The sequence below is a fragment of the Dermacentor variabilis genome, chromosome 7, assembly GCF_050947875.1.
Source record: "Dermacentor variabilis isolate Ectoservices chromosome 7, ASM5094787v1, whole genome shotgun sequence".
Classification (NCBI taxonomy): Eukaryota; Metazoa; Arthropoda; class Arachnida; order Ixodida; family Ixodidae; genus Dermacentor; species Dermacentor variabilis.
The window spans coordinates 116196364-116219362 of NC_134574.1; the positions used below are offsets into that span (position 1 = coordinate 116196364).

At 45.0% G+C, this 22999-nt stretch overlaps 1 protein-coding gene across 1 annotated transcript; it reads right to left on the reverse strand.

Annotated features, from left to right (window-relative positions):
* Positions 1–2097: 2097 nt before the first annotated feature.
* On the reverse strand, positions 2098–17120 carry LOC142587049 (sulfotransferase 1E1-like). The gene is made up of 2 exons (XM_075697933.1): positions 16823–17120; positions 2098–3168 (listed from the first exon to the last, which is right to left on the reverse strand). The coding sequence occupies exon 2, from the start codon at positions 3145–3147 to the stop codon at positions 2119–2121; it is 1029 nt and encodes a 342-aa protein (XP_075554048.1). The 5' UTR covers positions 3148–3168; positions 16823–17120; the 3' UTR covers positions 2098–2118.
* Positions 17121–22999: the final 5879 nt, after the last annotated feature.

Sequence of the window (22999 nt, forward strand, 5' to 3'; positions counted from 1 at the left end):
CGTGTCGTGGTGGATATGGTGCCGAGCGCCTAGAGGGTCGCTTGATGTGAGAAGCGCGGTGATATCATGGGTTTTCAAAAATCGGGAGAATGCGGATGCCGGCTTTCACCTTCCAAAGAGGAGAAACACAATTCTATTAGATTTTGAGGCAGTCGCTATTCGGTAGGATGATTTCATAGAAAGACACTTTTTCAATGAATATCTAATGGACTGGTATTAAAATTGTGCACTCTGTAACAAGAAGCTGTTGGTAGATTTTGATAACCCTCAACGTAATAAAAGCCTGTATTTCATTTAGCCTTTAGGAAGCTAAGTGCGAAAATAATTTATCTATTTAGAAATACCACTTCGCTCGCGCTTTCCGGTACAAGTCTTTCCAGTTTTCTATGAGTATAAAGTATATATGAGCCTGAGAAAAGAATGAAATTGGAAAAGATTATCGCATCCCTAAACATTAAAAATTTAAGATCACTTAAACATCGTTATGTGAACTGAATGCGAAAACCTTTTCACTTCCCTATTATTTGGTTACGTTCATCATACGTGACGCCACACATTGTCATGTGTCCATCAAAACACTACCTTATTCCACCTTAATTTAGTTTGATGTAATTTGTGCGAAGCTTAGTCCACTTTAAAGCGGCCGTGACACCAAATTTTCGAGCTGCAGTTACGAATGTTTGGAAAATCTTATACATCGATTGGTAAGTTGGCGAATGTTGAGTGCATTCTGTGCAGTAAACAATTTGCATTTGAATTAGCTGGAAATAAGCTATGCCCGCCATGCGCCGTTTGGTTTATGCATTTGCGTATCGGCGAATCTGCGCGGTTTGCAATTTGTTTTTATCGCGCAAGTGAAGGAACTGCGTGCACATTTCAGCGGCGACGCCGTTCCTGCGCCTCTCGGTGCTAGAGCGGGTCGATTAAGACGTCCGACGTGGTCTCGAACTGTTTCAAAGCAGAGGACAGAGAAGTTCCAGCTGGAGTTGCTGACGTCACACAGCGCTGCAAAGTTGGTGGTTGGTGTCGGTGGGAGGTGTTTAGAGGCAGCGATTTCAAATTGAAATTTGGGGTTAAAATATGCACTGAGAGCCCATTTCTTGTGTGTAACGATATGAACACTTCGACATATTGACTTTAATCAACATTTACCCACCTTGCTCTAGTTTGTGCCAAATATAGCCCACCTTAATCTACCTTGCTCTAATCTTTACCAGCCTTCATGCACCTTTCTCTAATTTGCACCAACCTTAGTCCACAATCATCCACTTTATTCCACATTAATCGACCCTGCTCTAATTTGTACGAAGCATAGGCGACCTTAATCCACCTCACTCTAATTTGCACCCACATTAATCTTGTTTATTCCACTTTAATTCAGCTTCACTCACTTTACTTTGCCTTAATTAAATTGACTGTACCTTAAGTCAGCTTCCTCTAACTTACGTCACCTTACTACGACGTGACGTTTGCAATGACACACGCACTAGGCACACCTTTAATTCAGCCAGAACCGTGGCGACGCTATGACGTACGGGTGAGCCTGCTCATTTTACATACTGGAGACCCGGGCTCGATTCCCGCCAAGACCCAACCGTACTAAGTTTTCTTTTCAAACCATTAACTGCGCGCCGCCGGCCATTTTTGCTACTCTCGCTCGATCACGACAGACTTTCAACCGCATGGCACAGGTCTCTCGCTATAGTAACGTGTGTTTTGTGTCCCTGCAAAATGCCATGTCTTGCGGCACACGTTACTTGATCAGCACCGCGTGTCCATTCGGCAGAGGCGACGTGGATTGGTTAACGCGTGTGAAGCTCTCAGGTGGTTCAGTTGCCATTGAAACACCCGCGTGTCGAAAACAAGTGTCGAAATAGGAACGGCTGCATGTAGCCGTGAGCTCGGCTGGTGTACACGCATGGAATACGCAGAAAAGCGTAGCCGGTGAGATTTAGTACAGCCAGAGTACTCTCCACATTTTCTGCCATGATGTCGAAAGTAGGGATTTAGGACGTCAATTTTTCTTTTTTACTTGGACAGCATAACACGTCGTGTCATACATACTTTATTGTGAAAAGTAACTAAATTACCTGCGATTCATACAACTGCTTCATGAGCCTACATTCTGCACAGTTCCTTACAGAGTTCTTTTTCATATACCGCGTTTTCATATCCCATTATCGGGATGGCACTGCCATACAATGGAATATCTACGTCTTTCCACAGATTCATGAAGTCAGACTTTACAGTTGCTTCCGCGATCCTCTGTTTCATCCGTTGAATCTGTTCTGTCGAGAAGTGATTCCTCCAGTCTCCGACTCGGCCGTTGCGCACAAAACTGCCGGTCATGGGTTTTTTCGTAAACTCCATCAGGTTATTAAGTCCTTTCAGTAGCTCCGGTCTAAGAGTCTTCATCTGCGGGGAATTACTGTAGTCTCGTCTAGGAGCCCGTCGACTACCGCTAATATTTTGCTTCATGTATTCGACGCTACACTTCTGCAGAATTTTACGAAGAAGCTCGGGGTTTTCTTTAAGCCTCCTCTCTCTTTCTTCGCCGATGAAGGCCGCAGTTCGAAGGACGTGCCTGGCGGTGTCATTTTTAAGCTCCTCATATGTTAGAAATAGAACATTAGGGTCCCTCCGATGATTGTACCAGGAGAGCACATTGTCAAAGTAGTCTCCGAATTCGACGCGTCCTTCCAGAAATAGTTCAAAGAACTCTTCAAAAGTACCTTCGCCGAATCGATACGGCGGGTTGTTCCGGGTGTGGTAGTAAAGCGACACGCAGCAGTCGTAGGGGTTCCTCGTGATGCAGATGTACTTTGCGTCTCGAGAATAAGGGATCATGTGGAAAGGTAAGTGAGTCTTCAAGGCGCGAGGTTGAGGAGCATACAGAGCGGCTTCGGCTCCCTGCATCTCCAGGAAGGGCATTCGCAGTACCTGGTCTAACGGGTCCTCAGGTTCTTCGGCGTCCATTAAGATGTTGTAGACTATGTGTTGCATCCAAGTGGTGCCAGATTTTGGGTAGCCGACGATGATTAGGTCACCAGGTGGCGGCTTGTACGCCAGCGCCGACAGAACTGCGTCGTCGGGAAAGTGTTTCCCCAGGTAAAGTCCGCTGATCATCCGGAAAACCTCCGCCGACATAATGCTCGAGCCGATGATACTCTGGAAAAAAAAAGTATTTTCGGAGGTTCGAATACACTGGATAATTACAGAAGCGAATAAACAGCATTTACGGTTACGCTCTAACTCCTGGAAGACTTAGAAGCAGAGGACGTAATGCAATGCAATAGAAGTCGGTAGCATGCGGTCTGCTCAAATCCAAGAATTCATAGTTATTGGCACCTACGGTAGAAGATATGTACTAGCATTACTACCAATTACTACTACGGGTGACGCTACTTTTGAGAATGTAAGATACAAGAGCAAAATTTTTGCAGCGTCCGCATGACTTCGTCTTGTGTTTGTGAATCCACCACTGTTGTGTTTTTACGAGTTACCTTGAATTCAGGATCACACTATGCATATTGACCGCGGAATATAACGAACTCTCAAGCACTGCCTACTCGCACATGCCTTAGAACATGGGTTTATTTTCGTGTAATAAAACTTTTTGCGTGGCCGTGTAACGTTTTCGAGTACTTTTGGCACGTTTACGACCTCTTTCTGCCAACTCTTCTTTGCTGCGGATCTGTTTTAGCGTCATTCTTAAGCTGCTCGCTTCGTAAAAATATTCCAATATGCTTTTATTCTAATCTCCGACGCCAAATTTGAGTAACCGCCGATGCAAGCATCGGGCGGTCACTGCAGGGTTGTCTCAAGAGACTAATAAAACGCTCACCTCGTTTATAGGGGGCCACTTTTGTTTGCTTGAAATACAAATAACATTGCCTACACTGAGCGGCTTGTATTATCTGACTGGCTGACAAAAGGCGAAGAGCACGCTCAAGTGGAAGGGATTTGATAGGGCCAAGCCAGAGCACTGAAAATTGATAACCAGGTGAAAAGGGTGTTGCCGGCGTCTGTGATTCGTCCGCTTTCCTTTACTTAGCTTGCGGAGGCTGGTCGAAAATTGTGGCGGCATGTAACGGAAGGTTAACAATGCCGCTAAAAAGTATCCTCAGCAAAGAAATGTTGGCTGAGCGAGGTCGTAAACATGCCGAAAGTGCTCGAAAATGTTACACGGCCACGCAAATGTTTTGTTATGCGCAAATAAACCGATGCTCTCCGGCATGTGCGAGTAGCCAGTGCCTGAGCGATGGGTGGCAACAACCTTCATTCTTGTCGGAACGGGGCAGCCTGCGGCTACACAGAAGAAAATCCGGTTTTGTTCTGCATATTAATGCCTCTTTAACGCGTACACGTCACTTTGACGCGTGAGTTCTGGCGGGTTTGTGACGTTGCGTGACAGGCAGGTGAACAGGGGCCCAAAAAGTAGGGCCCGGAAGCTTTTGACGAATAGCCGAGGGATAATGTCACAAAGGCGTCGAATCAGAAATAACTATTTTTCTTTTGTTCGGTCAATTAATGCATAATCAGTGTGTACACGTTGTATCAGTTGGGGAGCTATCACTGTTTTCGTGAAGTCGCTTGACAGGGAGGTGAAGTGGGGAAGGTCCTATAAAATTTTTGACCAATCGCGGAGAGCTGATGACAGAATTGGAATAGAAATGTTTGGAATAGTTTTACGTTATAGCACCCCTTGTTTTCCGTTTACGTGTTTTTATCTCTGCTTGTTCTCCTTCTTATTTTGCTTAGATGTCGCCCCTGGTTCTGTGTGTTTAATGGCACGTTAGAACAGTTGTGACTAGCCTATAAAGAACATTAAGACAAATACACAGGTTCGCTGAATGAATTTTCAAGAAGTTTTAATACTCTAATCGACGATGGTAGTTAAAGGCCTTGTATATATGTGTCTTCTACTTTTCTGTAGCCGAAGCAGAATCAGAGGAACACGCAAAGGCAAATTAGACATACCTGCAGCGCTAACTTTGAACAACAATTTGATTTTCATTTCCTGCAGGCGTACTTACACTCCTCAAAACGTCATAAGACATGCGTGCATTGATCGGCAATATATATGCAGAACCGGTGGCTATAATTTTGCTCGGCTAAGCACGAGGTCACGGGATGATGTCCCGGCCGCGGCGGTCTCGTTTCGAGGTGGGCGAAATGCAAGAATGCTCGTGCGCCGTGCATTGGGTGCACGTTAAATATCCTCTTGGGGATCAAAATTAATCCGTAGTCCACCACTACAGCATGCCTCATCATCAAATCGTGGTCTTCACGCATAAAAGCCGAGAATTCAACTCAACACAACTGGAAAAACCACACTCAGGCCACACTGAATCAGTGGTCACACTGATTATTTAGAAGGGTGTCTGCTGAACGCGAACAGAGACAGTCAAGATCTTTTATTGATAAAGAAATCAATACCTTACTGGTGCATTCGCTTGAACTTTGGTGCCAAAACACCGGATGGTCGTCGGATTTTTTGAAAAATGAATCATCTAAGGCTTTCACCTTAATACATGAAAATGTTAGGCATCCTTGAGGCGTCTCTCATTGGACTATCAAGGCAAGTCGCCAAGGCAGCTGAGAAAGAAGTCCATGCAATAGGAGGAGCAGAAATAATGATTGTTACAGTAACCATAAACAAGATTAGCATGAGTCATATGTGAAGAGAGCGGCGACAGCTGATCGAGTCGCGTTTTGCAGTCTTGCTGAGAAATACGCTGCTGAACGTTCTTTTATCCTAAACGGAAGATGTCTTTGCGGCTTACCAAATGTATAGAATTTGGCGTACCTTCCTCGCCAGCATATTTCAGCTTCTAGCTGATCAATGTCTTCGAAGCCGATCACAGCAAAGTGGTGAAACGTTAACCAGCTGCACAAAAGACGTCATGGACCTCTGCCGGCGTGCCAGCACAACGACGGTGGAGGCGGACAAGGTTCGCCACATCACCAAGGGCATTTTTGACGATGCCTTTCATTTGCTGCTGTGCAAAAACCCTGGTACTGTTTCTCGGGTCATTGAGTTTTGTTAGAGTTTGGACGAGCTCCGCGACGCCGTCTTCCCAGGCGACGCCCACCTGTGTCCGACAAAATCCTTTCGGGCCTGCCCACCGTCTTTGAAACTGACGCACTGCTTGGCCAGGTAAAGGTGTTCGGTCGTGCTGAAGTCGCTCGTCAGCTTTCGTTGGTGTACCTTGCCGGGCAGCCGCCTTCGCCTTTGCCTGGCAATCATGGCCAGGTCATACAGGAGTAAGTTTGCGTGGCTCTGACTTTTGCGCGCAAGACTCTGCCGGTGCGGAATCCCGTTGCCTACACAGGGGCTAACGCGCAGCGCAACTATACCGAGGGATTCACGCCCCCCCCCCCCTCAGATGATTGCTCCATTCCCATCAGCTGTGTCACTCTATCCAGCTACTCGCTTCATTAGACCGGTATTAGACACAGTAGTTTCTCGCTTGCTCCTCGCTTCATTAGATACAGTAGTGGACAATGGCGCAATCCCGACAACCGGCCAATTTGTTTTGCTCGTGGTCTACCTGGGCACGTGGCACGATTCTGTCGGCACCGCCCACCATCCTACCGTCTTAGCTTCGATCCGACTCCGTACGTTACGCTGTCCCCGTCGCCATCTTCCTTTCGGAACTCCGGCCAGATGTCTTCATACTCCGGCTTCCGCCCTCTTGTTGACCGCCGTTCGCCATTGCCTCGGCGCATGCCGCGTTTGCCTACGCGTCGTCGTTCCTCTACGCAGGAACAGGAAAACGAATCGCAATAGTTGCTGAGGTTGGAACTGCGTCATCCATGAAAAGACGAAGGCCTCTCCCTTCGCCGGCTAATGTTATCGACATATATGTGAACGGCGCCGGCCGCACTCGCCACCGTCGGCACTGGGGCCGTAGTCTCAGTTATTAACGCTGAAACTTGCCGTTTACTTCGAAAAGTTACGACGCCACTGTCAAACATATAACTTTATTTTGCCAGCGCAGACCGCATGACGCCTGTGGCTACGTGTAGTGCTCGCGTTGTGATTAACGGGTTCCTCTACAATGTGGAATTTGTGGTGCTGCATGCTTCTTCTCACGATCGTATTTTGGGCTGGGACTTTTTTTCCACTAATATGGCCGTCATCGACTGTTCTGGTACTGTAGTGGAATTGCAAGCGATTTGCGACACCCCGCTTCTTGACGCTCGTGAAGCTGAACATAAAGTATTCGTTGGCGGAGACGTTGCAGTTTCACCGCACTCTGCCACCCTCGTCCCGCTTTCATGCAACAATGTTGCTGATACAAGCGCGCTCCTACGTCATCAGCCATTTACGTTAGTTTCAAACATTCCTCGCTGCCTTGTGCTCGTTTAGAAGTTCACGCGGGCTCACCAATGTGGGCAGGCATTGTCATGCCTCCCCACATTGGCCGCGTTGGCCGCGTCCAGTGCGTCGACCCTGCTGCCCTCATATACATGCCAACTGGTTCCATCGCCACTCATGAGGTCGCCGGATTGACCTGTAAGGCTGCGCAAGAGCCGACTTTGCCCGACGTCCGAGATAGCTCCATCGTCGACACGTTGACGTTTTCCCAACGCACCAATTTCTACGCCTTCTCGACAAGTTGCGTTCTTGCTTCTATGCCAGCATGTTCCCTTGGGTTGCACGTCAACTGTTTGTCATCGCATCGATGCGGGTACCAGTGCGCCACTGCCACGAACACCATATCGTGTATCTGCAACAAAGCGCCGTGTTATCGACGACGATGTCGGTGACATGCTCAAGTGCAGTGTCATTTAGCTTTCGGATAGCCATTGGGCATCTCCAGCTGTTCTTGTTAAGAAGAAGGATGAGTCAATTTGATTCTGCGCCGATTACAGTCATCTTAAGAAAATAATTCATACAGGTGTTTACCTTCTACCAAGATCTGACGATGCTCTTGACTGCCTCCAAGGCGCGCAGTTCTCGTGTTCTATAGACTTACGCAGCTGCTTTTGTGATGTTCCTGTGGCACCAGAAGACCAACCAAAGCGGCATCTGTAGCACCAGATGGCCTATATAAATTTTGTTTTATGCGTTTCGAGCTTTGAACACCCCCCCCCCCCCCCAACATTTGAGCGTATGATGGACAAAATCCTTGCGTGGTCTAAATTAAAAAACGTGCCTTGTCCTGTCGCCTTTCTTGTGTCCGTTGTATGGCGCTAAACAAAGTATTTATAGATCCGCACCAACTAGCCCGCCAACGCATGGTGCCTCTGCTACCTAAATGATGTGGCTATTTTTAGCCCGACTTCCGCACCCATCTGCCCAAGCTAGAGGAAGTTTACAGTGCTTAAATGACGTCGCCCTTCAGCTCAACCTGAAAAAATGCCAGTTTGGCGCAAGTCAGCTCACTATCGTTGGCCATGTGGTATCAAAAGACGGTATCCTTCCTGACGCCGCCAAGCTCGAACAGTTTCTGTTTTTCCCAAACCTTCCTTCGTAAAATAACTTCCAAGCTTTCTTGTTAGTGGTCCCACTTTGGCTGCTTGATTCAGAATTTCGCGCCCATATGCGCTCCGTTGGATCAGCTTTTATGGAGCGAGTTCCGCAACTACGTCTGGTCGCCCACTTGTGATGATACTTCCAAGAGTTTTGTCTTCAACTAACCTCTCCACCGAAACTGAGTCACTTCGATTCTGCAGCTCCGACAGAAGTGCATACCAACGCCAACGGTGTTGGACTCAGCGCTGTGTTCGCGCAGCGCAAATTCGGATTCGACGAGTGCGTCGTTGCATGCGCAAGCCGCACTATCACCAAAGCACAGACGAACTATTCCTTCACGGAGAAAAAGTGGTAGAACACAATCTGGGTACTTAGTAAATTTCGACTCTACCTTCGAAGTGACTAAAGACCACCATGCGGTTTGTTGGCTCTCCACATTGAAAGATCCCCCAGGCCGCTTGGCTCACCGTGCTTTCGACGTGCGTGCTGCCTACAGGTCAGGCCGCGCCACACCAATTCCGACGCTCATTCCTGTTCGCGTGTGTCGACGGAAGAGCGCTGCTTGCCTGTCTGCTGTTGACGAAGTACTTTCGTTCCCAGCGGGCTGCCACTTGGTTTGAGAGCTTTGCATCGTCAAGGTTTTCACTTCGAGATGCGGGTTGGCCTTTCCTATCGCCGGCATTACGTCTCTAACGTTCGCAAGTGATTGCTGATCCTACCTCGACATCTTCGTGGTAAAATATGTTCTGTCTTCCAGACTGACCAACACTGTGCAAAGGCGGGTGCATTCAAGACGCACACCTGGCTTCGCTCCATGATTTATTGGAATGACATATACAGGTTTATGTGCAAGTACATTCGATCGTGTTCTCAGTGCCAACACCACATAGTTGCCAACACTGCTCAGCATGCCTTTGGTCCACTCCAGCCAATCCCGTGTCCTGTCAGGCCCTTCGATCGCATTGGCCTTGCCACGTATGAACGCCTTCCGAGCACAGCATCCGGAAACAACTGGAGAGTCGTCGCGGCCGACCACTTCACGCGATACGCGGAAATAGCCGCTCCGACTGCTGCCACAGTTCGTCATATAGCATCCTTACTCCTCAAAAAGCTTATTCTGCGTCACGGCGCACCATCCGAACTTTTTGGCGATAGAGGACATGCGTTCCTCTCCGAAGTCTTCAACTCCCTCCTTGCTGAATGTAGCGTCGTTCATCGCACCACCACCGCCTACCATCCTCACACTAATGGTTTGACTGAAATATTCAACCGCTCCCTTGGCGACATGTTCCCTAAATACACCGCTTCTGATCACACTAATTAGAACCTTATTTTGGCATTCACCACGCACGCCTAGTACACTGCAGCACAGGCGACCACAAACTTTTCGCAATTTTTCCTCTCTTAATGCTGTGAACTTTGGCAACACTCGAATCCATTCTTCCGTACCGACCCGACTCATCCAAATGTACGCCCATCTCTGAAGCCGCCTGATGCGCCCGAAGTGTGCCGTCAGATTGCCCGTTCTTTTTCAACCATCGACCAATGGCTGCAAAAATTTGAGCCTGACGATGAACACCTACTTTGTCTTTTTTTTTTCAGACTCCCTTGTATGCCTTTGGGCTCCACCTGTTCCTGTTGGCGGCTCATCCAAGCTTGTTTCCGTATATCGAGGATTCTACAGCGTTGTAACACAGACGTCGCCTGTGACCTATATCGCCGAGTCTTTCACGGCACCTACGGACCAAAGTTGTCATGATCGTGAAACCGTCCACTTACATAGCCTGAAGCCATATACGGCCCTCTGATAACATGAGTCGCTCACCATGAGTCACCAGGTTGGCTCCTTTTTCCGATAGGGGTGACCGCAGTGAATGCTCGGCGCTGAAGCCACATCTCGAGCCTCCAGGGAGGCGCTAGCTCGCGATTACCTGGGCTGCTCTGGTTAAAAAACGCTGCTAACGCTTTCTGCTGCTCTCGCATCGTGTCCTTTGCTCGTTTTGAGTATATATTGTTGCGCTGCGGAAGTCAAATATCTATTTTAAATATTTTCAAAGGAGGCAACGATACGTAAACAAGATGGTTGTCGAAGCCGATTCCACCTCTACAACCCAAGTCGTCTTACTCGCACCAATCTTAGTTGCGCCGTAAAATAAACCCCGCCTCTAAAGGCACCGTCTCGTCGATAACTATGAGGGAAGTGAGCTCGCCGTAAAGTAAAGCGGCAGCCGAGACACATACACAACATGATTGGGGACAAGCTAGTCTAGCGGAGTGATTTCGTAGTTAATATAGCCAAGCTGACTCAATATCGTGTAGGGCCCCGTGTAGCGCGACAGCCCTTTTTCAGACAAGCCGATGTGGTGACATGGTGTCCATAGGAGAACAACGGAGCCACGAGAAATTCGAACGTCGCGATGTCGGCTGCCGTACAGGATCCTCTGCGCTGCCTGAGACTCAGTGAGCCGGGAGCCGGCCATCGAGCGCGCCGTGCGAGCTCTGGCCAAGTCGCTTGGAGAATATTGAGTGGGAGTGTTCGTCGATGAAGGAAGCAGTGTGTCAAAGGTAAAAGTAGGGTGGCGGCCGAACAGAAGTAAAGGGGTGAAATGGAAGCGGTCACATGACGGGACAAACTATAAGCGAACGTCAAGAAGGGTAACATGGTGTCCCAATCACTGTGATCGTCATAAACATACACATACAGCATTTCTGTGAACGCATATATGACCCACTCCGTGAGTCCGTTTGTCTGCGGGTGGTAGGCGTTGGAAAGCTTGTGCTCGGAAGAACAGGAGCGAAGTAGATGTTTTAGCACTCGGCACATGGTTCGGCCGTGACCAGTGGGGAGTTGCCAGGCTGCGCCACAATGGTTGATGACGTCATGTATATGTACTTTTATCGTCTGTAGAGGACGCTGTCTAGGACCCCGTCCCTCATGCTCTCGAGACTAACCGCCTTCAGAACTTCGGGAAGCAGCTCTTTGTCATCACGCAATGTTACTGGCTGTCTGGCAATGTTCAAAACCATTTCGTTCGTGTTCGTCTTGAGTTGCTCGTACGTGACAAACATACGTCGTCTCGTTGGTCATACGAAGGGAGAATATGGTCGAAGTAGCCACCATAATTCAACTAGGAATACGAACAGATATGCAGATTAGATGAGGAAATAACGTTCTTACAGCTCGAATGTAGTTTATCAAAAATTGAACACTGTGGGAAATTTGGCTGCTAAAGAGTCTGCTATCCGACTGTAGCAGCTAAATACACATAGGCAATATAAGCACTAAACGAGAGAAAAGCACATATTTAATAAGAATATAAATATTCAAAAGAGTTCAGAATCACACAGAGCAAAATACACCAACTGCCATCTGTAAATACACAAACAACTGAATAAGAACTGTAGATATACAGGTGCATAAAGTATACAAGACAGCCCTGCGGACACAACACCGCCCAGTGCTAGGGAGGGGGGAGGCGGGGCACGTATGCACTTTTTTCTAAACTTGCCATGAGCGTTTGCTTTTTCAGGAATACAAATCCAATTTATTAGCCATGATTTACGCTTGCACGCATCGCACAAGCAGCAGCAAACTTCACACAATATAGTGGCAAGTAACGAACTGTTTTATACCACAGTTAATTTCTTCAGTCACTTTAGTTTTGCCAATTTTGTCTACTTCGCGAACTCGTCTGTATAAACTTCCTCGAAGCAAGTACCCCTCTTACATCTTCTCACCATCATACTTGCAAAGGAGAGTCCGTAGACAGACAAGGAAAAATTTTTCTTGAGGAAAGTCCATAAAATTGGATGCGCATTCCTAAAATTGTAAAACCCGTTCAATTTCACAAGCCTTGGGAAAGTTTGCGGAGAGTTGAGAGGTAAATAATGTGGCGACAGAAAGAAAGAGCTCTGCAGAATAACGTACACATCAAGGTTATGTCACGTAGGTACTTAGTGTATTTTCCCGGAGTTTAGTTTACTATCAGGCACAAAGCTTTGTACAGGAAAATCGCTCATCCTGCTCACGCTGCTTCACCTTGTTCTCGTTTTTAAAAACCCCTGCTTCCACCTAGTTCTCGTTATAAAAAATCCTGCTTTCGCCTTGTTCTCGTTTTAAAAAATCCTGCTTTCACCTTGTTTTCGTTTTAAATCCTGCTTTAACCTTATTCTCGTTTTTCCTGCTTTTACCTAGTTCTCGTTTTTCTGCTTTCCCCTTGTTCTCGTTTTTCCAGCTTTCAACTTGTTCTCGTTTTTTCATCGTCATGGCGGAAAGTAGCACAACGTTGCTTTAGCCATCACTTTGACTATGGCGTTTATGAAGCAATGCCAGTAGGCTACAGCTTCGTAAGCCGACGAAAGGGTTCAAAATAATGTCATCATGACTTAGCATTGCATGCTGACCCTTTGATAGAAGAAGCGTCGACGGCCATATGCTGAAGAGTACGCATTTAGGCTGGTTGGTTCATGATTAGAAGCTGTAAACAGCGCTAAACAACAGGCCGAAGAGAGGGACATAGACCACAGCAAACAGCACTGTGGTCTGTATCCCTCTAATCGTCCTGTTGTTTAGCGCTGTTTACTGTTTGTAAGCACAATGCTCTTTGCGACCTAAAAGCATCGAATATCAGGTGGATGTCAGGTCAACGGTACTAGTCTTCCTAAATGTGAAACATTATCAAAGGCAGAATAAACGCAGGTCGCATTTTATTTCAGTTGCTCTCCTCAGCGTAAGTGCCTAAAAACTAAAAGAGCACTATATTAACCTGCTGATCTTGTTCATAACTTTAGCAGGTGAACAGGATAATGAAATCCCGTGAAATATACACTAACATTTCATATGTATCAGCTGTTTGGGGAATCTCATCTCCATTATCTGACGTTACTTCTCTTGTTCCTCAAGGTAGCGTCCTATGTGCTTTATTATTCCTGATCTGTATTCATGCCCTTCCATGTTATATAACATCTAGAATCTGTTTGTCGGCCCACGATTGCATAATATACCTTAACATGATGACTCACGCAGATCATCTTGTGCTACAACAGGATCTTGACAGAATCACATCCTGGTGCTCGAAGTGGCAAATGGCAGTTAACACTGACAAAAGGAAACTAATGACGTTTTGCCGAAAAAACGGCAAACTCGACTTACACGTACTCTTTTAATAACTCTATATTGGTAACGCCCAACTACAAGTTTCAAGTTTATTGCATCATTCATCAGTGTTACATATATGCAGAAAAAGTTATACAGAAAGAGGTCCCACAGTTAGAAAGTGCAGCGGGACCTCTTGTTCTTAGTTACATAATAATATATAAATAAGAAGGCGTCAGTTACGGTTATAAACAAATTACGGATTGCATAATTTCTACCCAATGGTAAAGTAATAAAACCTATGGCAAAACATCACAACATAAAAAAAATCTACATAATAAGCAACATAAATATACTTTCAGTTTACAAGGTATTATTATAAGCTCTTAGTGAACTTTAGTATGACGATACTGTAGGTGAGGATTTCACGTGAGCAGGTAAATTATTTCACATTTTCCCACTAGCGAAACCAACAGTTAGTTTGCCATAGTTGCTGCGTGATTTTGGAAGTAAGATATTATTTTCTAAAGAGAACCTGGTAGTGTTAGGATTAGCAGGGCGATTCCTGCCAATGATGTAATGTAATTGTGGGTTTTTAAGAATGCGGTAAATAACGATGTTTTGGTTGTATCAGATAATTTTATTTAATGTGAGGATACTTAACTGAGTGAAGATGGGGATAACATGAGCGTTATAAGGAGCGGAAGCGATGGTACCGACAGCGTTATTTTGGATGTGCTGCAAGGGAGCTATATGACAGCGATATGTAAGACCCCAAGAACTGATACAGTAATTTAAATGGCTCTAAATGAAGGCATAATACAATGTCAGGAGGATGTACTTTTGAAAGTACTGTCTGGCCTTTAAAAGCACCCTGATATCATAGGCAGCTTTCTTTGTCATGAAGCTGACATGCAAATTATACTTAAGAGAGGAGTCTAATTGAACACCTAAAAATGAGCACTCATTAGGAGGTAAATATTGGGTCAGCAGCTATGTACAGTGGTGGAAGGTTAGGTCGAGGTTTACTGTGTGAACTAAAAACCATACACTTTGCTTTCTAAGGGTTAATTAGCAATTCTTTTTCATCAACTACTGACATTATTTATTTCATTATTTAAACGCTCAGTTAGCGTAAAGATGTCTTTATGGGAGGCGTAAATAGTGGTGTTGTCCGCGTACAAAAGACATTCTGTAGAATTTAGGCTGTTTGAGAAATAATTAATGAAGATTAGAAATAAGAGGGCAGCGAGTATGGACCCCTGTGGAACGCCAGTGTTATTTTTGTGTCAGACAGCACTCCTGAAATGCAAACCTCTTGCTGTCTGTCGTGTAAATAGCTTCGCAGTAGCTCCAAAGATAGACCTCTTATGCAATATACGCTGAGTTAAGTAAAGAGAATGTTGTGATTAAGGGAATCGAATGCTTTCGAGTAATCGATAAATGCAGATCCTACGAATCTGCCCCCATCAATTTCCGCTTTGATCTTGTCAGTGGGGATGAATAAAGCTAGGTTAGTAGAACATCCAACACGAAAACCAAACTGTCTTGGTGCTAATAGTTGGGATTTGTCCAAGTAGTTAGATAGGTGCTGTGCTATTAGTTATTCTATTGCTTTACTGAAACAGGCAAGATTGATATCTTGCCTGTTTTGCTAGTAAGGTGACGTCTCCTTTTTTGGGCACAGGATTATTTTTGATCTTTTCGCATCACTAGGTAAAACGGCAATTTTAAGGAGTAAATTGACAACGAGACTGGAAGTTTCACAGATGCTGTCAACAATTTCTTTGACATGATACGAGCATATGGAATCTAAACCAGGACTGCAATCTTTAGATTCATAATTGTTGCGCGAATTTCACTGGGTGTAGTTGGGAAGAGATAAAATGATTGTTGTTACAAGCGCGACATGTGGGTCATTACCACCAGGGATATCAGGCACAATAGCAAAAAAGTTGCTGAATGCGCATGCAATATCTTCAGGGTTTGTAAGTATGCAGTCTTTTTCTTGAATTTTCGTTATTATATTCCTAGTATGATTGTTATTGAGAAACACATTGATTATGTGCCATTGTTTCTGGGAATCGTTCCCGGTTTTATTTATTACATTTTCATAGTAAGTTTTCTTCGCTTGTTTAAGTAGATATGTCAATAAGGTGTAAAACTTCTTGTACTGAAGCTTAAAAGATTGGTTAAATGGTCTATTTTTACATTTACGATACAGATTTTCTTTCTTGCGCATGCTCTTCAACAATCCAGGTGTAAGCCAAGGAGTTGAAGGGGAGGCAAAATGTTTACGGCACTTAACTATTGTTGCTGAGGATATACAAGCTTTAATTATGCCAGATAACACATTATAAGAGGCTTCAGCGTCACTTACTGATGTTACGCGCGACCAATCTTAACTATTAACGAGCTCTATTAAATGTTAATGAGCATAACGAGCTTTATTAAATGTGAAACGAGCTCTATGTGAAAAGATCTGCTTCGTTTCGAATTCGAAAAACCCTACTGTCATTGTTCTTCCTTGCCTTGATTAGGCAGTCGTCAGTCTGTAGGAACTTACGGTGATTTTCTTTTTCCAGAGACAGAGCTTTCGAGAATATCTTTTTGTTTTCCTGTGTCGGATGGTCGTTGACGTAAATCGGCTTAGACCCAGTTCCATGAAAGCCTCTGTCGCGAGTCTGTAGACGCGCCTTACGCACCTTGCTTACGAATTCTGCTTTCTTTGCCCTTGCAGTGAACCTTGTGATTAAGTATTCCATGCTTGAGACAGATGACACCCGATGGGCAATTTGGATGTCGTCCCTCGATATCGGGCAGTCAGTTTTACTTCCAACAGCCTCAAGAATCGCCACGCAGTGTTCGCCTTGAGTGCAGTGTTCCAAGGCTGCGTTTCTAGTTGTAAGTGCCAAGTTCGTAATCTTCCGTTTCTCATTCTCAGACTTCAGGTCCTCAACAGTTTCAATTAAGTAAGCCAGGCTCCCCTGCAATTCCTCAGTCTTTCTTGAAGTTACCAGCAATCGTTTGTGGTTCAGCCGCTGTTTTCGATTTAACGCTCGCCAGAACTTGTTGAGCCACCGCAGCCCGTTTTCCCTGCAGAACATTATCTAGGGCATCAAAACGCTTCACGAGTTCAGCATTTGAGGGCATGATAGTTACAAACCACCAAGACAAAATTTGTAATAGTGGCAGCAGTTGCGATATGCAAGAGTTAGGAAAAAATGAAAACCAAAGCCCACCTGTGTAGGGAATATCAGATGCTTATTAGCAGGAATGCCAGAGGCTCTCTCGTGCTCGCTCGTAACCGCTGCCACTAGTGCCAATGATCTGGGCGTGTTGCGTATATATAGGCTCAGAAGTAGATGGTGCTGCCGCTGACGGAAGGGACAGCGCCTCACTGCGCAGAGGTTAGCGATCAGGCCGGAGTCCGCTGGGCCATGCGCAGAAACAAACTTCAGGTCAGTGATCAGGCCAGAGTCCTTTGGACCATGCTCACATGCAAACTTCAGGACGCAGTGTCACCGGATCCGCACTCCTTGTGATATCTATGTAGGGAATAGCAGAGGCTTAATAGCAGGAACGCCAGAGGTTCCCTCGTGCACGCTCGCAACCGCTTCCACTATTCTACCGTGTCAAGTACCGTGGCATTAACTTCACTCATAATCTTTCCTGGTCAACAAACATTGAAAAAGTTACTGCCACAACACCACGGACAATAGGATACCCCAAATGTAATCTTCATGTGGCGCATTCATAACGCGGAAACTAGCATACCAGACATGTGTTTGCTCACAACTCAGATATGCATAATTACTCTGGTCACATAACTAAGTCTGTATAATTCACTTACTCGAATCTGAGTGAAACCGAGCTGAACTTTTAGTCGTGCAAGACTAACCTACACCTCATTGTGACTGACATAAAGACTTCATTATCACTACCATTTCTGAAATTAGGCAGGAAGAAAGCCATTGTTCGTTTATTGAATGAAATAGTGCGCAGCGCAGGCCTTGCCATTATCACAACCACACCGAATATATCCCAGGCTTCATAATCAATATAGTTTTACTCGTCTTCTCGGCCGTACTAAAGCATTTAACGCATCTGCGCTCAGACGTGCAATTGGCCAATGGAATGACCTTACTGATAATGTCGTCTGTATTTGTCACTATGTGGCACTTAGAAAGAGAATATTACTTATCTATGACTGCTTTTGCTAACCATATGATCACTTGAAAGCGTGTTTCTACCTTTTAAACTGATAACATGTACACCCACTGAAGTTTGTACGATGCTTATTAAGTATTTTATTGTTACAGTGTTATACGCATGTTACACGAAATCTACAACCTTTTTTATTGCATAATACCTGTTCCCTAATTTTTTTTGTTCTGGTTAAAAACTATTGTCTCGTCCCTCTCAAGTAATACTCCGACGCGGCGCCTGTGAGGCATTTGTAAATAAGATAAAATTATCTAAGCAATGTTCTGCGCTAAGCGAATTCATTTAAATACTCAGATATCACTAAAATGTCGGCTCAAACAAGATTCTGCCTGTTGCGGAGAAGTAGTCACTTGTAACTTTTATAAAGACACCCGTAAATGAGCTTTTCACCACCAGCATACATTGAAACGTGAAGAGGAAATAACCGATCAGAATGCCTGTCCCGCGTACTTACATGAAAAATAGCGTCTAATCCGTCTGTAGTGAGTTTCAATCATGGTATATTTCTTAAGGCATCTTCCAGAGTTGGAATATGCTATTGCGAGAAACACAGGTAGCGCAATAACGAAGTAACGCACTACAGTAGTTTTGAATTTAAATTAAGGCTGGACGCATATTCAAAGTTTCAGTACGGTTAAAATATGATACATTATATATTCGTATTCGTTTTGAAAGTCTAGGTATTCTGAATTATTCAATAATCAAAGTAGTGAAATATTTCGTATCATAATCATCATCATTATTATTATTATTATTATCATAATTATCATCATCATCAGCCTAGTTACGCCCACTTCAGGGCAAAGGCCTCTTCCCTGCTTCTCCAGCTACCCCGTTCATGTACTAATTGTGGCCATGTTGTCGCTACAAACTTCTTAATCTCATCCGCCCACCTAACTTTCTGCCACCCCCTGCTGCGCTTCCCTTCCCTTGCAATCCAGTTCGTAACCCTTAATGACCATCGGTTATCTTCCCTCCTCATTTCATGTCCTGCCCATGCCCCCATTTATTTTTCTTGATTTCAACTAGGATGTCATTAACCCCCTTTTGTTTCCTCACTCAATCTGCTTTTTTCTTATGCCTTAACGTTACGCCTATCATCTTTATTTCCATAGCTCGTTGCGTCGTCCTCAATTTAGGTAGAACCCTTTTCGTAAGCCTCGAGACTTCCGACCTGTACGTGAGTGCAGGTAAGCCACATATGTTATACACTCATCTCTTGAGGGATAATGGCAATCTGCTGTTCATGATCTGAGAAAGCCTGCCAAACGGACCCAAGCCCATTCTTATTCTTCTGATTATTTCAGTCCCATGATCCGGATCTGCGGTCACTATAGCTGTCCTAAGTAGATGTATTCCCTTACCACTTCCAGTGCCTCGCTACCTATCGTAAACTGCTGTTGTGTTCCGAGACTGTTAAACATTACTTTAGTTTTCTGCAGATTAATTTTTAAACCCACCCTTCGGCTTTGCCTCTCCAGGTCAGTGAGCATGCATTGTAATACGTCCCCTGAGGTACCAAGGAAGGGAATATCATCAGCGAATCGCAAGTTACTAAGGTATTCTCTATCAACTTTTATCCCCAATTCTACCAATCCAGGTCTCTGAATACCTCCTGTAAACACGCTGTGAATAGCATTGGAAAGATCGTATCTCCCTGCCTGACGCCTTTCTTTATTGGGATGTTGTTGCTTTCTTTGTGGAGGACTACGGTGGCTCTGGATCAGCTATGGATATCTTTCAGTATTTTTAAATAGGGCTCGTCTACATCCTGATTCCGTAATGCCTCCATGACTGCTAAGGTTTCGACTGAATCAAACACTTTCTCGTAATCAATGAAAGCTATATATAAGGGTTGGTTACATTCCGCACATTCCTCTATCACATGATTGATAGTGTTAATATGGTCTATTGTTGAGTAGCCTTTACGGAATCCTGCCTGGTCCTTTGGTTAATAGAAATCTAAGGTGTTGCTGATTCTATTTTCGATTACCGCAGTAAAAACTTTGTAGGCAACAGGCAGTATTTATAGACCTGAGCGGTCTATAATTTTTCAAGTCGTTGGCGTCCCCTTTGTTATGGATTAAGATTATGTTAGCGTTCTTCCAAGATTCTGCCACGCTCGAAGACATAAGGCATTGCGCATGTAGGGAGGCCAGTTTTTCTAGAACAATTTGCCCGCCATCCTTCAACAATTTGCTGTTACCTGATCCTCCCCAGCTGCATTCCCCCTTTGCATAGCTCCCAAGCTTTCTTTAGTTCTTCCGGTTTTACTTCTGGGACTTCGAATTCCTCTAGGCTCTTCTCTTTTCCATTATCGCCGTGGATGCCACTGGTACTGTACAAATCTCTATAGAACTCCTCAGCCACTTGAGCTATCTGTACTAGTAAAGATATTGCCGGCTTTGTCTCTTAACGCTCACATCTGATCCTTCCCTATTCCTTGTTTCTTCTTCACTGCTTTTAGGCTTCCTCCGTTCCTGAGAGCACGTTTAATTCTATTCATATTATACTTCCTTATGTCAGCTGCCTTATGCTTGTTCTTTTCCAGTTCTGACCAGTTCTTTTCTAGCTGTGGGGTTAGAGGCTTTCATACATTGGCGCTTCTTGATCAGATCTTTCGTCTCCTGCGATAGCTTACTGGCACCCTATCTAACGGCGTTACCACCAACATGTATTGCACACTCCCTAATGATGCCCATAAAATTGTCGTTCATTGCTTCAACACTAAGGTCCTCTTCCTGAGTTAGAGCGAAATACCTGTTCTGTAGCTTGATCCGGAATTCCTCTATCTTCCCTCTTCCCACTAATTCATTGATCGGTTTCTTATGTACCAGTTTGTTCCGTTCTCTCCTCAAGTCTAGGCTAATTCGACTTCTTACCATCCTATGGCCACTACAGCGCACTTTGCCGAGCACGTGTACATCTTGTAGGATGCCAGGGATAGCGCAGAGTGTAAAATCTATTTCATTTATATTCTCGCCATTTCGACTCCTCCACGTCCACTTTCGGCTATCCCGCTTGCGAAATAAGGTATTCATTATCTGCATATTATTCTGTTCTGCAAACTCTGCTAATAACTGTCCCCTGCTATTGCTAGAGCCTATGTCATATTCCCCCACTGACTTGTCTCCATCCTGCTTCTTGCCTACCCTGGCATTCAAGTCGCCTATCAGTACATTGTATTTTGTTTTCATTTTACTCATCGCGAATTCCACGTCTTCATAGTAGCTTTCGACTTCCTGGTCATCATGACTGGATGTAGGGGCGTAGACCTGTACGACCTTCAATTTGTACCTCTTATTAAGTTTCGAAATAGCTGACTGTTTAAAACAGGCTACTGTTCTCCATCTGCCGGAAAGAAGTATCGCAGATTATCAAAAACGAAACATACAGAAACATTTTAGAAGTATGACATAAAATAAGTGGGTAATGGAAGTTTTGTTTGCGGTTTCATTGAGGAAGCCTACATGACAACCTGCGGTTCTCGCTTGTAGTAGGTATTTATGTGTTTCTGGCAGTCTATAGTGATGTACCAGATAAGCCTTGTTTGCAATGAGGCTTTGACGTTTCACGTCAGGCTGTGATGTAAAAACGTGAATGGCCTCCACGTTGCAGCCACATGGTGACGCGGAGCTTTGCACCAGCAGCGAAATAAAAACAGTCAAATAAATTAAGAGTTCATCGAAAACTCGCCTTGTCCGGATTGGTCATAGTCAAGGGTAAAACAGAGGCCGACCAAAAACATCAAAAGAAACAAAGACGTTGCGGCTCCTATACGGAGGCCTTGTTTACAATGAAATACTTTTATTATGAACAAGGCATCCGTATGGAAGCCGGAATGTCTTTGTTTCTTTTGTTTTAATGTGCCTGGTCAGCGTGCACTTTGCAGTTCACTAGAGAACACTTAGTTACTGCAATTTTAGCTTTAAGTTTTTCTACTTGAGGCCGGCTACACCAGGTGGCTGCACAGTGCAGGCCGGTTAAGGTTGCGCCTACGTTCATGCGGAAAAACTCTGAGTGCGCTTGCGTTTACCCAAATACCGGATTCGCTAAATCTAGCCATTAACGACCGTCCGCATGTCCGCATTGCTGGCACTGGGAAAGCATGCTATCTTCGCACAGTACCATGGGGATACTTCGGTGAGTGCAGCGCCGAGCCTCGCGACATCTCTAGATTTTCAAGCTAGCTCCGAAGGAGATTAACCCGGAGTACCACCCCTGGTTTATGGTTTATCGTTGTGCAGACGACGAAATCTATCGCTGTTTTCCTGTCATATCAGTGACGTTTCAAGGCATTGAATACCAAATTTCTGAAGCCGGCGGTTACAAAACGCTGTTTGTTAAGATCGTACTTAATATGAGGCGAAAAACTTGATGGAAGAAATGAAACTTCTCACCTCTCCTGAGAGGAACACGTCAAGGTAGCGCTCGAAGGAGACGTCTGTGATCTTTTTCGGCATACTGGCTTTAAGAACGTGGTAGCACGAGACGGCGAAGTCATACGGGTTCCTCGTTACACATACGTATACTCACTCATTAACTGGGAACACGTGATGGCAGGGGGTCGAGCGTGGGGCCTCTTGTGGTTATCTTGTAGTTTATACCGGTGGTTACGCGGAAACACTGCGTGATGGAATTGAACTCACAGTCTTTCAACTGCGGCAGTCCATGTCTATGCTGCACAGGATGTGGTGCATTCATGTGGTACCACACTTGGAATAAGTTACGATGAAGACCTCGCCAGGCCTCGGAATGTATTTAATGGCCAGGTGGATGATGTCATTGTGAACTTTCTTTGCAGCTATTTCTATCAATGTCCCGGTATTACTTGATCACCATTGTCATTTTGGTTTTTCTTGTATTGTAAGAGAACAAAGCATATGTTAGCGGGTCGCGGATCGTTGCCAGCACAACGAAATGATATATTGTTGATGTCTCTTGTTATTTTCTCGCTGCCATCTGACTTCCTGTCGAAAGCATTCTTCATATTAACTTACACTCATTAATCACACACTCATGGTGGCACTCGAAATCGTGAGCTATGGAGTAGCTGATCGCAAGCCCCGAAAATTTATTTGGCAGTGCGAAAGTTTACTGTAGGTATTGAGGTTTAAAACTGTAATGTTGACTTTGTAGTGCTTCAGAAGCTTCTCACACAAAAGAAATGGATTCTAGCCCCTCCACCACTC

Bases quoted from the DNA above. Each gene is read 5' to 3' on its own strand.
- LOC142587049 (XM_075697933.1), bottom strand. From the start codon at position 3,147: ATGTCGGCGGAGGTTTTCCGGATGATCAGCGGACTTTACCTGGGGAAA.